Genomic DNA, 18,084 nt, shown 5'->3' with positions numbered 1-18,084 from the left:
TTGCAATATTCCAAATAAAAATATCTCCAATCCCAAGGGTTACGAAGAGAGATTAACAGAAATTCTAAAAAGATACTCACACCTCTGACGTAAAGTCAGATTTAAGACTGTTTTTAATCTTAAAGCAAATCTCATCTCTGCACAATGAGTCAGATGTCAAGACACTTCGAATCCATGGAACCCATGAGCCTTTCTTATGCAAGACTTGCACCCTTACCTTAGCTCAGAAAAGGATTTGGGGGGATTGAGATATTTACAGACATAAGTTTCTCTTCCGTTTAAAACTTGGATTCAAACCCTTATTCTCTTTGTTCCCTCAAGATTACTGATCACCAGCTTTTTTAGAAAGCAGTTTCAAAACTCCTCTCCTGAATTCTGAGTGACTCAACCATTCTGGAAAGAATAATTACCTTTTGGAAGTCTAGATACAATTGCCTCCTGTCCCAACAGCTATCAGAACCTTTTAATAAATATCTTGACACCCAACTATACACAACTATAAGCAAACAGTTGCTTTACAGTGAAAGAAAACAGTCGTCTTGTCTACTACGGCAAAACTCAAATCTCAGTGCAAAGTTTTTCCATGTTACATTTCCCCGAATTTGATATATTTCATGTTTGTATTTCATTTAAAACCTTGCATGTCACATAAATTAACAACCACATTTTATACAAACCTACAGGTGGCATTAATGTATGCAGTTTATCACTGAATTTTAATCTGGGCCAGTTACAACCAAAATCCATAGCTTCTGATTGGTAAAGGGGAAATAGGTTCGATTTGATGGACTTTGAGGGATACTATAATAGACATTAACATCTACCTTTGAAAGAAAGTAAGAGAAAGAGCTAGAAGTGTCTTTTCTCTGCAGTCATTTGTATATTTTAAAAATGCTTTACTTGAAATAAATCAATCCCAGGCCCACATAAAAGCTCTCTCACACTAAGAATTTATTCTATTCAGCAATTCTGAACAGTCTCAGATATGAAACTTGCTATGACCAGTTATTGAGTCTTCCAAAAATGCAAGAGAATATCTCATTCAGTTGAGACATCTCCTTTGGGTTAAAGAGTAACCACTCTTCTAAAGTAGATGATGTGCTCTACACTATCAAAATGCTAAGAAACCATTAATTATTTCTATGTTAACTATTGTTGTATAACTATGGAACTTAAACATCAATCTCTATTATTCAAAATAACAGAATTTAAAAAATTATTTCAGAGGTTTCCCACCTGTAAATTGTTATTCCAAAACACAACAGCTACTGAAAAGCTGTCCTCTTTGAGATCACAAGAGTTTTTTCAACCAGAAAAGAAGCCAGCACCTACAAAAGACTTGCCTTTTTAAAATTCCTCTTCACTTCAAATGGAGCTGTTTTCAGAACATTAATAAAGTCAGTTGTAAAAGCAAAGTATCAAAATACCACACGTGCTACTACAAAAAAGGTTCTTGGCAACATCAGAATTCTCTGAAGGTGGCAGCTGAGAATGGAGAGCAATCCTAAGTCTTTAGAGAAGAAGAATTACAAATAAGCAATAACCTTTTCTAAGGGAACACAACCACCACATCACTCCTGCTCCAAAAATCCTTGCAAGATTTCTTCAGCTCAAGAGGTATGAAAAAGCAATGGCCCCACAGGAAGCAAATATTCCTGGATGGCAAGATGCTGTTTCCGTTTTCCTTGCATAAGTTTGCTTCCATGGTACAATGGTTCCATAAGTAAATCCTGTCTGCACTGTGGAGATGCAATCACACACGTGCACGCACGTGAAACCCTGCCCTCCTCAATCTGTGAAACAGAAATAAATGACTGCATCCTGTTAAGTGAAAATCATCTGTTAGGAGAAAATACTGAATTGTTTACCTCCTGTATACTTACACCCTAGTTTAATTTACACCAAGAGGAACTCTGTGACTCAAGTATCATATCAGCTATGTGAATGTCACTCAGTATGGTGAAAGAAATACAGCTTTCTAGTTATGAGGTAGCTAAAGCCCTAGCAAAATGTTCCACCCCAGACTCCACTGAGCCCTTGCAGATCACAGTAAGACAGACATGAACACATTTGGTGACTTGGACATACACATACAAATTTTCTTCTAAATAATATAAAAAAGTGTTGTGATCACTCAAGGGAAAAAAAGTATCACCCTAATAATTTCAAATATATAACAGAGATAAAGAAATGGTAAGACAAGCCTGAGTTATCTCTACAGATTGTCAGTTTTAAGAAACAGTACATGAGTCTCCACCACCTCGCTCCTCATTGATTACTTTAACACTGAATGAGTACATTTGAGCAGTCAGCCACACTATGTGTATGCTTTGTTTTCTGACTAGAAGAAATAGAAGGCCATTGCATTTTGATGTTTCCTATACATTAAGAGTACTTCAGAACAATGAAATAAGACTTGTTTGCAAATGGTTCAGCTATGTTCACAATACGTTTTATTTTTCTTCACCACACTAACAAAAAAACAAAATGGCAGAGCTGTTAAACTAGGGTCAGAAAGATTAACATGACTTTACCTATTCTTCCCTAGTCTGACTAGTGTTCCTCCCACTTGAGGAAAAATTACTGAAAATTAAATCAATGAAAATTAATTTTGAAGCATACAAGCCAACTTGAGTAGTTTCCAAATCCTAGAACACTCATAAAGAAACACCATCCTTTTACATCCACTTCACAGCTCTGACACAGTAAGAAAGCAACTGTATGAGGTTCAACTTAAACCTTCACTCTGGAAAATGTGGTGTACAGTCCTGAAGGGAAGCACTTGTTAAAACAGCAGAGGTATACACCTTTCCTATTGCATGAGGTGGAACAGGGTTGCCACTTACTGGAACTTCCATCAAATTTATCTCTTGCTGATGCTATGCTAAAAGGTCAGATTCTGCCTGTGAAGGGATTCTAGGCTGATCACACGCTGACAGGTTGAATACCTGAAATAATTTATTATGAATGTTGACATTCTCCTTTCCAGTTAATATACCTGTTCAGCTATTCTTTATATACCTAATAAATATATGTAAATATTGTGTAGCTGAAGTCCTCCTCTTGGCTTTACTAACTGATCAGAAAGAAGGAGATGGCATCTTGAAAATGACAACCTCCCCGTGACTAGACACCACGGGCTGCAGAGGTCAGCTCCATATGCAGGAACAATTCCTTCTTAGAACTTCTCAATGACAACAGGAAATAATTCTCTATTTAGAAATATTCGCCTATATTGAGGTAGATAAAAGGCTGGATAGCATATTTAGTTTAGGACTGCATATCCAATTCATAATCACAAGGAACCTGAATACACAAAATAGTCTTTTGCTTCCCAAGCTGGGACAGTTGGATATACTACCCTTTAGCTTTACCGTGGACTATCCTCTTAGCTCTCCCATTGCAAGCATATCGTTTTGTGCTAGTGGTTAAATATTCGTCGGGGCACGTGCCAAGAGAGGCTAACTAATGGGAATTCCTCCTATCCCGAGTAAGACGCTGGATGCGAAAATTCCAGTCCCCATCCCAAGTACTTATTTTCACAAAACAAAACAAACTTTTACATATGAAAATAAGCAGATCTTTAAGTTATATGTATATTATTATATAATTTTATTTATTTTTATATAATTCCGAAATTTGGCTCCAAGAAGCACAGTTCAATTAAAATATATATGTATTTGTTCCCAAGGCCTTAATTGAACATTACAACTGAAAAAACAGTATCTATAATAAAATCAGCTTCTCTAAACAATATTATGCTTTATTTTTCCCCCCAACTGAATAGTATTTCAATTCAAGAGACTTTCCTATTTGTTTTAGCATAAAGGCTCTGCCTCACCAACACCATCACATCCTTCTAGCTTCCAGTCTTTTCAATATGAAAGACAAAACCAATAATTAGATCTCTAGCAAAATTTCATGGCTTAAATAGTTAACGTGATTACACAATCACTAATAGGTATTTACTGAAGCTGAATGACAATATTATTTTTGGTTTTAATAATTTGCTGAATGGTTGGCAGCGCGATATACTAAAAAAACCCAAACAATAAAAACCACACAGACTCAAAAATTCTCATACTCTTTCTAGAGCACATCTTAAATGCAAATAATATATTAAACCAACTTCAAACTCAGCCAATTCAGCCAATTTAAGAAAAAGGAAAAAGAAATGAGAACATGGGTTTTGATAAAGCAGCTGGCATTTGCTTCAGAAATAGCAAAACTATGTGTAAGGAAACAAAATTAATTTCATTCCTCAAAATAGCCTACTGCTATCAGACAGGTAAATCATAATGTACAACACGTAAAACATTCTAGATGGGAAAGAATGCAGGAAGATTTTATGAAAAAGTGATTTCCCACCCCCGCCTTGAATTTGCTGAATCCAGGAAAGGGTAAGTGTCCTGGGGAGAGATATCAACCTTCCAAGTTGATAAATGATTTAAAAAACAAAAGGGAAAATATTATCTTGTCAGTAACTAAGATTTAACTAGTTTATTGGGTTTTTTAAAAGTGTTATATATAAATTGGACATACCAGTTATTAAACACAGATGGTTATAAAGAACTTTTCACTGGTCTAACCATAGCTGTATGTCAAATTTAGTTTTAGCTACCTTAAAATACTAGATTAAGGGTGTGATGCCTCTCTTGAATCACCCAAGTAGAGTTAGATAGCAGATTTCTTTCCAAGTTTATGGAAATAGCACATCAACTATATGCAACTGTTCCTCCTGGGCAGGTCAAGCCTTAAAGGACATAGCAGAAAAGGGGAAAACATGGATTTCAAATGAAAAACTACGTTGCTGGGAGCATATTTCAAGAAGATTCAAGTTCCACTTCACCAAATGGAACTGTATCTTCACCTATAAATTGACTTAAGATTTTATCCGTCCTTTTCACATTCATCTTCTTTATTATGGATTGTTCCTGCTTTTCAAATGTTTGGCCATATAAACCAGACACAGTTGTAGGAGCAGAGCAAAAGCATATTGTTTACTTCTGATGGAGACCAGTTATCTTGAAACAAGTGCTGCATCACTTGTGCCTTGTTCTTGTACGTATTATTCCAGTCAACAAATGGTTAAGTAATGCTTTACTTTTAAATTCAAAAATGTTAAGATTTTTAGCACTGCATGGATAGAAAACCTCATGGAAAAAGGCACTGCAAAAAAAAAAACCAAACCATAAATGATCATGAAAAATGTGAAGTAGCTCCCCAGCTAATCCTGGATGTCATCTCTTTGTTTGCTGTCATAGTGTTGTAACTGAACAGAATGAAGGATCATTACCTGCTAGTTGCAGAGAAGAAAAATTCAATTGCTGTTGCTAAATGAGCTGTAGTGAGAATAGTATGATAATGACAGCGATAACTTTTTGTAATTCTTCTTTAACGTCAGATCAAGAGCATTCCACAACATCAATGCCATTGCTGTTCCCCATGTATTTAAATAATCTTACATTAAGAACACAAGAGTGATTGTGCTGGGTCAGACAAATGTTTGTTGAGCTCAAGCTCTCTTACAGTAGCAAAGAGAAGACACCTAAGAAGCATTAAGCCAAGCATGTAGTGATATTTCTACAGAACACTCTGTCAGGCCCCAATTTTTCAGAGACACCAAAGACTTGAAGCCGTATTTATCCTTATTTTCTCCAGTGAATGCTTCTTTCATTAAGTTCATGAACATAAAATATTTAGTAACCACAACACTGTACAGCAAGAAGTTACATACTACACTGTATGTGGAGAACCATCTCCATTTGTTTGACCATGCTAAATATTCATTTCATTTGATGATCCGTACTTCTTGAAGTGAAAGAGGTCTTGCAAGTCAGGAAGGGCAATCACCTCTCCAACACAGAGTGCAGTCCCATAGTACCCAAGTTAGAGCAGAGCATGTCAGGGTCAGCAAGCAGGGTCAGCCACAATCCAGCAATCTGTATCTAGCCCAGCTGGCCTTGACACAGCCAGCCAGGCCTGGAGTGGGTGCAGAAGCGGTTGCAGAACCTGTTCTTACAGCGAGGGCTCCGGCACTACAAGTAGCAGTGAGACCACTTTCCTGAGTCACTGAGAAATCATCAGGAAACAGTATGAATTGGCAGCCTGTAATAATATTATTATAGTCCAAAGGAGCCAGGGAAACATAATTAGTATGCATGGGTTTTAATGCTTAACTAAAAGAGTGATTATTTAAACACTGGAAATTAAAATTTCTTTTATTGATTTATTTAAAATAAAACTTGCATCTTCTGTGAGAGTTAAGAGTGGAAATTCTCATCTAGGTGACCCTAATATGCTTTCCAAATGCTGCAAATACAGAGACCTGGAGACATCAGGTGGAAGACTGAGCATCTTCTAGGAAAACTAGAGAATAATTAATCCTCAAGACCCAGGATATGAAAAAGCAGAAACTCCCTGAGACCCCAGATATGCAGAGGGCTAGGCACCATGATTAGGGTTCCTGCTGAAACATCCAACACAAAGCAACATGCATCACAGATCGAGAAGCATGCCTTCAACATTTTCTGCTTCAACTCAACTACACATAAATTTACTCCTGATAACAGAATCATCAAAAAAAGAACCGCAGGTGAGAAACCACTATGTAAATAAGCTGCAACACCAGATTACATTCAGTCCGCATGTTTTATGATCACCTTCACCACATCACTTCCAAGCAACAATGCTAAAGCAAGCATATGCAGCAAACCCATGATATGAAGCTTTTTTGCTCTCCAGAAAGAAATCACTTCATTGCTTAAAATATTTCAAAAGCATTAGCATTTTTCTTAGTCCTTCCAATATTCATCTCCATACAGTAAGCAAGGCTAGCCTACAGAGACAGGAAAAATAAAGCTAAAAATAACCTGTTTGAATTGTAAGTCCAGGAGAAAACTGGAGGAAGTATTTGACATCACCCAACAAAATCAAAGAAGTTTTCACTTAAACCAAAGCAGTATTCTTGAGCTTCAGATATTCAAGCAATTTTTTAAGAGGAATTTTAAAAAGTAAAGGCAGTGACTAGATTTTCTTCCCATGCATAACTGGCAGCAGATAAAATATATAAAGGTGTTTGAGAGAGAATCTGACAGTTGAGAAGTAAAAAACTGGTACAGTGGCACAGACAACACGGGAGTCAGTATCAGAATAAATTACAACTGAAGGGGGTAGGAACCCCAAATCTATTATGAAAGAATATATAAATGAGATTATTTCACTTATACAGTGATATGCTTCAGAAATGTTTGTTTTCCTCAACAATACTTTTGACAGTCTGATTACCTTTTTCGGCTAGGTATTATGAAAAATATAACAATTAGCTAGAAATAGTCTGCTTTGATTTTAGAAATGTAAAATGTGAGCTGTACTTTTGGTTTCTGCTTAAGTAACCTGTGAGGTTTTGTAATAATTTTAGTGAAACCACTCATCAGTCAAGCCTAGCAACAGTAACATCTTAAATATTATCTAACCTCTCTCTTACCTGTCAAGACCTTAAGCATGCATTTAAAATGATGACTGAACAGCCATAGAGATATTAGAGACACTGGGTTATTAGTTTAGATGAAGCAGTCAGTTCATTGGTAGTGAAGTATTTTAAAAATTGACAGCATAAAGATAATAGTTACAGATAATTATTTGAACATCCTTCCTGCCATTGTCTAACAACAGACCTTATGAAGAGAAAAAAAATGGGAAGAAAGGAAAACAAACCCAGGGAAGAGGTAAAAGACAGGACAAATCACTTGCAAGGATTCTAAGTAGAAGAGAATCACAAAAGCAAAGGAAAGGCAACAGTTCAGAAAGCAGAAAATTATCAAAAGATACAGAGAGCTCACGGACAAGACAGCGCTTGAGATTGCACAGAAAAGAGGCTAGAGTTTTTGAGCAAATTCTTTTGCATAATTTCTTTCAGAATTTGCAATACCTAAACAATTGCTAGTGAAATCTTGCAACTGACTGACTTTTGATTAGTTAAAAAGCTAAAGGAATGAAGTAAGTTCTGGCTCTTGTTTTCTTCTTTCACATAAAGGAGTGGAACATTACATTTGGTGGGGGTTTTTTCTTCCTGGTTTAAGTGTTTTACAAAGATATTGAATAGCAAAGCCAGATATTGAATAGCAAAGCCTCAAGTATGAAGTAATTTAAAAACCTAGGACTATGTAACTCTTCTTACTTATCCTCTAGGGAAAGGAAAAACGTATGAAAGAATAAGAGAAGGTGAACAATTGAGTTTCCTTAACAAAGAATACTAAGCATTAAGCATCATGATATTTTTTCCCCTCTAAAATGCAAAGTTATTACATTCCAACATACCAGCTACCAAGAGCAGTTTGATAGCATACACTTTTTTTCCTGGTGCAAATGGGTAGCAGTGCAGTTTGCAACTGCCATGCTGGACTAGAAAACATACCAAACATATATGCAGTTATATCAGCAAAACTATGCTTCTGCCAACAGTGAAATTTATTTTATAAAAGTAAATGAGCAAAATGGTTTAGGTAGTATACAATGCATCAATACTGGGGGAATTTTCGTCATGCAATCTGTCACCAAAGTCTTATTGCTTTTTCTACAACTGTAATACCACAAAGGAACTTCAGATCAAATCTACTGAATCTGATATACGTTCCTTAAGCTGAGGAAAAATAAAACAGAAAAAGAAATAACATATAGCAACTCATGCAATGACAGAAGAGCAAAGTAACTGAATGCTTCTGCAATGATATACATTGCAGATTTTGCTTAATGTCCATATATTATGACTTTGTTGCTATGAATTTTTAATGCAAGACATTTCTTTATATGCCATTTATGCACAGGCAGCTGTTACATGAACTTTTAATTCTTCAACTCACTTTTAAGAGAAACAGTTAAAGAGGTTCTGCCCTGAAGCAGTTGTGCTTCTCATCACTATTAGGAAACATGCAAGTCAGTCAGATTCAAACATTTAAATTATTTGTTCCAAATCGAAGTATGCTACTTGCCAAGCCAATTCTCACCAGTTCTACCCCAGCCTAAGAATGAGGGGCACCTAACTTCTTGCCACCTTGAAAGTCTGAAAGCATATACCGGGCACTCCCTGCCTGCTCTTCTGACATGCTAGAAGCCCTGGCAGTGATTAGTCTCCTTCTAGGCAAATTCTCTCATACAAAAAGGACCCAAACTTACTTCAGCTGAACAAGTGATGACAAAGGTTGCTCACTCTCAACTATTTCAAGTGTTTGATCCACCTGACTGATGGATGGTGGCAGTTCTGAGCACAAATCAGTCATGCTGTTTCTGGACATACACAATGAAGAGTAGTACGTGGTATAAACGTTATGTTAGTTGTAAATACTATTTCTAAATGGAAAGACTCACATTAAAAGCCATAACCTTAAATGCTCCTGGCCAAATGAGTAAATAATACTCTGCAATGTAGAGCAATAACAGGCTGCAGTTTGAACTAAAGTCTGTAATAAGAACAGCACTGTTCCTTTCTTTATGTCATCCTTTGTGTCCTCCTCTGTCTCAGTTGTGCTTTTTCCATCAAGAGCCACTAAATGCATATGAACGATTTCTGCCTTTGCTAACAAGGCAGCATCTGCTGCTACAACAGAGATTCCTTTTTCCCTGCAGTGAAATTTTGAAGATTTCTTCTTCAAAACCAGCAAGATGACTAATGAGCAAACTTCTCAGTACAAATGCTAAACAGAAAATGTTTACACTGTTACAATGGCTAACACTTCTCTCCCAATAACAGGTAAAAAAAAGACCCCCAAAACCAAAAATCAGTTCAACAGATGTGAGATAGATCTTCTCTCTGCTTATGACACAGCTGTCATTTTTAGCAGCTAAATTACACAACAAACATATACTGGAGTTTTGTTCCAGGCCCTGAACAGAACATCAACATTTGAGAGAGGCAGCTGTTCACCATAACAGCTACCACAACATTCAAAGAAATCCAACTAGCTAAAGCTAAGATACACAACAAGGAGATATATGATGTCCGCTACAAACACATGCAAAAAACTTGGACAGTGACTAGACTTGGAATCTAGCTGAGATTACATCCTCTTTAAAAATAGACAGGAATGTACAATTCGAAATTTTCAACATTTGTTACTCTAAAGAATCTGATAAAAAAAGCCTCTGAACTCTGATGGCAGGACCACAAGTCAGTCAACACTTTGAGACATAACTTTCTGAATTTTCTCTTTGAAATGAGAACAACAAAACCACAGCAAGAGCTCTGCATCTCCAAAGCTGTCATTTTTTAAGAAAATAAACTACAGCAAGGAAACTCTGAAATACAGAAACTCATATCTGCTGGACGAAACATATTAAAACCAAAGGGTTTTAAAACAAAATCATAGCCCGTGCCTTTGAGGCGATGGGATCTTCCCTTCAGGCTCTCTCAGTTTGGCAACTTTCATCCACTTCCGGGATTGAAGCAAGTATCACATGGTTCTCTGACATGTTCCAGAAATTCATGGCATCTTAGCAGCCAAGTGAAGATTTGAGGTATTTTTCTGAGCCACACCAGCAGTCAGTCATTAGCGTGCAACTGTTCACTGCAATAAATCAAATGCTGTTGGCATTCTCAAATCTTCTGCAGCAAGCAAGTATGCAAACAGCCCATACGTTGCTGGATTCCAAGCTACACATTTATGAGGTTATCCTTTCCTTTCAATCTAGCACAGCAAGACCCGCTTCAGTTCCACGACAATCCAGACGGAGCACTTAAGGACTTGAAAACAAACTATTTCAGTAATAAATAAAAACAGACACAGAGAGCATCTCCCCACAATCAGTAAATTTCATCTAGGCATGAGGGGAGTCAAAACAAACAAGAATACAATTATTCCTTAACTTTTTATAAGCTACTATTAATAGAATAAAGCATTACAACAGAGATCATAAAAATTAGTAAGGCATAAACACTGTTGACATAATATGCAGAATAGCAGGATTTACTTCATCATTATTCTTTTCATGAGATGTTGGTAACCAACCACTGATGCCCATAAACTTGTTACTCAGAATTCATAGTTCACAGTACTAAAATACCATTTGTCCTCTCCACCTCAAAAACAATTTATTAGCACTCCAGAAATACTACAAAAAGCTTTCTGCAGGTGCTGATAAGAGTTAAAATAAACAAACAAAAAAATCCCTTTGATCTCTACTGTTATTTCCTTCTTAAATGTCACCATATCTAAAACAGCACTCCAGTTAACAGATACTAGAACTGTTACAATTGTTAATGAAATATTGAACTGTTTTCCAAATGTCAAAGTTTTGACTAGTTTAAAAAAACAAAAACCAACCAACCAAACAAAACCAAAACTAAAAACACAAACAAAAACCACCCAAACACAAAAAAACATGGCCACAAGGGATTTCTTTTTTCTCTTCACGGGGATTTCTCATTTTTCCCCATACTCAGTAAATTATTTTTTTTAACACATTAAAACAAATATAAAAGCACAGTACCAGGATTCCTTTGTTGTAAAACAGTATACTAACTTGTCCCCCATAATAAAACCACTAGTTAAGATTGCATTTTTTGGAAACTTCATTATTTCCACTACCAGCTCCTTGTGATAAAATTCTTATCTGCTGACTTCACTGACAAACAGTTTTGCTGAAAAACCCAGAAAAAAGAAAAATTATGCCTAAAATCTGACAATTTTTAACTTTTACAGCTCATGCATCATTTGTTGCTCTACGCATGGGAGGCAACCGATAAAGCCAAAGGAAAGATTCAGATTTTTTTCTTCTTTAAAGATCAGTTTGCACTAGGAGTAAAGGTTTAAGTCAGTTCATATTTCCACTATCATCACCCCTTCCCAAATAATTTGAATAGCCCTACTCACTGGTCTTCCTGAAATAAAGAAACTACATTATGCATTTTCCAAGACATAAAAACTTTTATGAAATTCCATACATAAGTGATATTTATCATCAGAATTATCATTATTCTTACTGGAATCCCCTCCTATTTCACCTTACTGTTGCTGGATACTATTGGGAAGTCTACCTTCCTGCTCTTTCCCTACAAAGTCCATAAAAGCAAGAATCAAGAGAGAGTGTATCTGGAAGGCACATTCACTGACAGTCCAGTGTTCTGAATAAAATGTTGAATTATGGGGTGTAGTGGAAAAATTAAAATAATTTCTGTTACTGTCCAGGCCTTTAACACTTGCAACTCCACCTGATCTTAAAATTACTTTCTTTGGTCACAGTTTATTCCCGCTCTCTACATTGCATATTTTGTTTAAAATCTTGCACAACTGAGAAGCAGGTTGTATGTTCACCATGTCTTGGATGCTACACTCTGGCTCAAGTCCAGCCTCTCCAGGAGCAATCGGGCCTGGTGAGCTCTACAGGACCTTCTCAGTAGGGGAGGAGAGCTGCAAAGCAGCTAAGAGAGTGTCTGCATGCCTGCAGGGAGCCAAGCAGGGTGCCTGCAGCAGGTACACAGATTGAAAGACTTGCGAGAGGAGAAGGCTGTTCAGCAATGGCCCAGAAGCATACTGAATTAAAGTGGTCATGCAACCATAGCCTCCAGCTTCCATCACAGCATGATTTCTTTGCTAAGAATAGCTGCAGTGGTCAGAGCAAAGGCTTCTCTGTGATTCTGTGTGATTATATAGCTCCTCAGACCCCCAACAATAACAAACACCTATGAAGGTGTGAACAGTGAAACCATACAGACCTTTCTGAGGGTACTCCTATACCTCCTGTCAGGGCTGCACGCAAACAGCCAGGCTGCCAACTAGGCCCAGGCCTGAGCTTAAGCGAACCAAGCAGGACACGAGAAACTGCTGGATGTGACAGATAACAATGTGAGAATTGACAGAAATCACAGATGGCACCATGAGGAACAGCTGGATTTCACAGGCAGTTATGTGAGAAACAGCCAACCTTCACCTGCTAACTGGGGACCTTTTGAGCGAGCAGCATCTTGCCAGGCCAGCGGTTACTAGCCAATAGCATTAGTAATACCATATAAACCTGAACTTCCCTTGGCAACAGTATCAGAAATACCTATTTGGGTGCCCATGTGACAAAACCAGAGGAGAAAGTAATTAGGGGTGGGTTGTTGACTTGGAAGAAGCCTGGGTTAGAGAAAGAAAGGTACAAGGAAGTGAAATAGAGGGTCAGAAAACCGGGAAATCTGTACGAAGGTATGTAAATCATATGATCATTGCTGTCTGGGAATATATTATGCTGGGTGGTCTGCACTTGAACACCACAGCCTCAATCAGGACAAACCAAACCTGTTGTCCTGACTATTCCACTATTTCCGTTGTGAAACCTGCTTCTGTGGTTGCAAAGGAGGGAACAGGAGTTCTCCCTGGCTGGCAGGGTGGATCAAGCACCTTGGCACCACTGTGTCAGTCCTCATGCCATACCTCAGTGAGTGTCTACCCACCACATCCTAATGCTTCCAAGAACAATCTCCCAGCTTTCCAACCTTCTGGTTTAAGGACTTCCTGAGCAAGAAATGGCACCTATGTATTTAACAGCACTCGGGGATTTTTCTTCCATGAATTTGTCTGAAGATGTCTCAAGTCACATAAAATATTAGCAGTTGCAACATCCTGTGGCAAAAAATACCAGGAACTGAATCACGAGATCTACAAAAGCACCCTAAACCTCTAAGCAAGAAAGGTGAAACCAGCATGAATGCTGATGAATGCAATCCATTATCCATATAGCAGACAGTCTGAGAGAATAGTTTGTCCTTCGAAACCGTACAAATGCCAAGCCTACTTAAGAAATGTGTTACCAGATTCCATGTATCTGCTGTTGACAATCATCTGTGGAAACTGACAACTGGTCTCCTGGGAACACCAGTCCCATAGTGGTGGAAATATAAATTCTCCTTATCTGTTTTACATTCCACCTCTGCTAAACTCTTCCTCCACAGAAAAATGGATATAAATATAACCTTTTTAAAATTATTCTCCCTAAAAATAGTTATGAATATTTATCTACAGATTGGTGAAACGGACCAGCTGTACAGTCCAGCTTGCAAAAATAACTTCTGATATGGCTTGAAGGAACTTGAATAGTAAGTGAAAATAGAAGTATGATATTTAGAAACCAAGAACTCTAGTATTTTGAGCAATATGGATTAACTTCAGGCTTTAGAAATTGCAAACTGCTAGGCATCCAGCTAAGGCCTGAAAACGTGCATAGTCTGGGTAACCGGAATAAACATGAACAAAAGAGGCTGGTTGTCCTTGTTTTTACAAGCAGTAAAACTTATCCTCCACTATTAGTTTTCCTCCCTAGCCCCCCACCTCCTCTTCCAGTCAATTAATGACATTATGAGCTTCACATGCAATGATCAAGCCACTCGCAGGTCCAACAAATTTACACAGAGTACTGTGGGTCAGGTTTTAGTCACACCAGCAAAGATGAAAACAGGCAAATGTCATAAAAGAATCAGAGAAGTCAAGCAATCATTCAAACATTTTAATACAATGTCATTAAGATTCATGATTTCAGTTTCCCATTAATCATGCCAATCAACAAGATGTGAGAGCGAGTGTTCTCCCTCTAAACTCACCATGAATTTCACATTTCATTTGCTGAGTATTGTCACTATTCATCTCCATGGAAACAGTTGTGATGGGGAAAAAACTCACAGGCATATTGTATCACCAAGTGAATCAGACAAGAAGATTCTAATTAAAGAAGACTCTTTCTAAATATACACACAGCCTGCAAACCAGCAATAGTAATAAAATACTTTCAAAATGGTCTTAAAATACAGGCAGAGTTTTATTAAAACTAGTAAGACAGTCTCATGGACAGATGCATAGCTTTACAGTAGAGAGTAAAGCAATCAAAAACCTCCTGTACTTAAACTAAAACAGTTCAAAAATTCTTGCTGACACAGTGTCTATAACATATATTTTTAAATGACAGCTGGCAAGTAATACTAATTAACCACTGCAAACTTGTAAACAACTATATATACAATGTACCACGCAAACTTTCCACATACAATGAGATCCCTACATTTTTTTCCAATGCTTGCAGACCTCCCATGACATTTATCGCTAATAAAAATTGCAAATATAAACACACTCACAAATAGGAAATAGGCCCTGGGTGTACCTCTGTGTAATTACAAGAGAGTGCTGCCATCAAGCACCCTCCATGCAGCCATCCTAGCTTTTCTCTTGGATATTTTCACAGCTACCTGACTGTTCTTTAAGGCATTCACTTACCACTTTCTGTGGTATTCATAAAACTCACCAAATATGAAAGGGCACAGCGAAGGTGTCATACACAAAGAAGCCATATTAATGTGGCCTATTTCTTGGATGCACCAGGACGTTGATAGAGTCTCTTCAAACACACGCTATTACCTCTTCTGGAAAGGGCTTCTTACCCCAGGCACAGATCCACTCTAATGCAACTGTACTGCTCCCAGGTCCAGTGCTAACTTATCTTCTGCCACCTTCTGCACCACACTTCATTGCACAACATAAACGTGTCCTTACATGCCTACAGCAATTTTTAGACATGCTCTAAGAAAACAAAGTATTTTAGATTAATGCATTCGTAGCAGCAAAATCAAAAGCCAGCTCCAATTCAAATTAAGTGCTATCAATAATTCACTTATGGGTTTCATATTAATAAAGATGATACCACAGGATGTAGTAATTATTGACAAATGTATCGTATTTGGAATCTGACATATTAGTTTGATGCAAGACACTAAATTTTCATATGTACAGTAACACGATCAAATCAAGTGTAAATGTAAGCAAGTTGTTCAAGTAATAAACGTGCTTCAAATTTGACAACCAGAAGAAAAGAATACTGGGAGGAAAGATCTTTTTTCCTGCTGTCGTGTCAGAAGGAGTTTAAACCTTTTCTGCATGACTTACAGTCTTCTCCATTCACAATTTTTAATTCCACTAATTCAAAGGGGTTTTTTTATCAGCTCAAAAGTATGCACTCTTTACAAATAATGCGATGTACATACAGGTATGCAAAATAAAAAAAGCTGATTTCCTAACTTAAGTAAAATTCAAAGCAACTACCAATAACAGGTGTAACTGTTTTGTTGCAACATTAGCATAAGCATGTCCTTTTATACATAGGTTATCTATGCAAAAACATGTCCAAATTATTACGAAGATATCATAGTTACTGAAAAGAAAACTAATAAACCTGGATATGAATAAAGAGAGAACAGAATAACTGCACTTCAGGTGCTTCCCAACTACTGCAAAACAAGACATAAGGTATGTTCAGGAGGACAGAAAATTCCTAAGAACAGAAAGGAAATATATCAATATGCAATATGATGTAAGTGTGCAAGCTATCACAGCAAAGCACTACTAATCAAAAAGAAAAGCAATTCAAAAGTAGTTTGTTTTTCTTGCAACAGCCAGTTAACATACAGGTCTCAGAATTAACACAAATAATTTTGGAAGATGTTTGCTATGGGGCATTTCAAAATATATGCCAGTGTCCTATAAAAAGATCAAGTTTGTGAAGAACTGAGGAAGTAAATGACCTTGTTCTGGAATGCTTCTGCTGACTTCTCAAACACTTATAATTAGTTACTGTCAGGATCAGGACATTAAAGTAGAAAGATGTAAGATTTGATAAAATACAACAATTCTATGGTCTTATTTAATATCAAATTGTGTCTGACTGATAGTAGTTTTGCATCACTAACAAAATAAGCTCATTTAATTCTGACTTCTAATACTTGTTTTGATGTCAATAAACTGAATTTTCTAATAAATATTTTATAATTTTGTTTCACTAAGCCTTTTACATACAATGTTATGAAGCACATGGCAGGGAGGTTTATTGCAGAAGTACGCAAGCTTTTCTACAACCTGTATTTTTTTTATTCTCTGTATTTTCTAACTTTTCTAACATTAACATTATGCATATTTACTATGCAATACAATTTAACATGAATGTATGACTCTAAAGAGTTGGCCTATATTGTTATAAACAAAGTTCTTGAAGATTATTTCATTTCACAATGAAATATGAGCACATTTTAAAAACAAACAAACCAAAAACAAAAACAAAAAAAACCCCCACAAACCAAAACAAAAAAACCACCAATGAACAACAGTGTACAGAAAGCTGATTACGGCTTTGCTATCCTACCAGAAGTCATCTATTTTGGGATGCTTATGCAAATGCATAATTTCTGAGAAAACATACAAGACAGTAACAATACAAGAGCCACCTTTTGCTTGACAGGAAATATGAATTCATATGAATATTAAAGAACCTTTGCTTTACAACCCTAATGTTTATTTTTCCAAATAGGTTACACATTTTGATAGGAAATTCTCCTTGTAAAAAATTTTCAATTAATTTATATACCCGAAACACTGATTCTCAAAAAAGAAAGAAAAAAGACCCAATGACATTACACAATACAATGTAATGCAGCTTTAATAATGAGTCTCATCAACAGTTACACTTGTAATCTCTTTTTAGCTGTTCAGCAGGATTTGTATGGAGTTCCATTTTTGTAAACACTTGCACAAATCAACAGATCGAAAATCAGACGCCAAAGGAAGAAAAGTGACAAATTCTAAATAAATGTGTCTGAAGAGAATTTAAAAAAAAAATTCCTGCGCATTCAAGAGTTTGAGATACACTACTATAATCCCAAAACCAAGCAGCTAATTTAGAACACACAACAGTGATTTTCAAGGCAAAGGACTGTGGACAGCCAGTGAATTGTTTCCTTCTCGCCACCTGAAAAATCTTGTATTAGTTTGCCCACATAAGAAGTAGCCCCTAAGAGATTAGCAATTATAGTAGGCCACTGCAATGCTGAACTGTCCCAAAATATAATCATATCCTCATCTTACTGTTTATAGAGATCATGTAAGGTCTTCAGGTCAGCAACTACCTTTACTACTTCATTTCAGACAAGCAGAAAGGGGGTCCTAAGCAGCATCCTCCTTAATACCTAACAGGATACATATACCATCATGATTTCTTGAGTGCTCTTTTCTTCATATACAAAGGCTACATACATTATGGGATAAAGACATTCTCACAATTGAGTGGTATCCCAAA

At 36.8% G+C, this 18,084-nt stretch overlaps 1 protein-coding gene across 11 annotated transcripts in view; it reads right to left on the bottom strand.

Moving 5' to 3' along the window:
• GPHN (gephyrin) overlaps window positions 1–18,084 on the bottom strand; it is a 312,924-nt gene that overhangs the window by 255,042 nt on the left and 39,798 nt on the right. For 2 of the 11 annotated variants that reach the window (XM_069784157.1, XM_069784163.1), the window contains exon 1: window positions 14,573–14,636. The exons of the other annotated variants lie outside the window; for them this stretch is intronic. In XM_069784157.1, the coding sequence (XP_069640258.1) occupies window positions 14,573–14,621 (49 nt within the window). In that variant the 5' untranslated portion in view covers window positions 14,622–14,636. Of the gene's footprint in view, window positions 1–14,572; window positions 14,637–18,084 lie in introns of those variants that run through there. 11 annotated transcript variants of the gene reach the window in all.

This window comes from Haliaeetus albicilla, chromosome 5 (assembly GCF_947461875.1).
Source record: "Haliaeetus albicilla chromosome 5, bHalAlb1.1, whole genome shotgun sequence".
NCBI classification, from domain to species: Eukaryota; Metazoa; Chordata; class Aves; order Accipitriformes; family Accipitridae; genus Haliaeetus; species Haliaeetus albicilla.
This window is presented reverse-complemented; position numbering and strand designations above follow the sequence as displayed.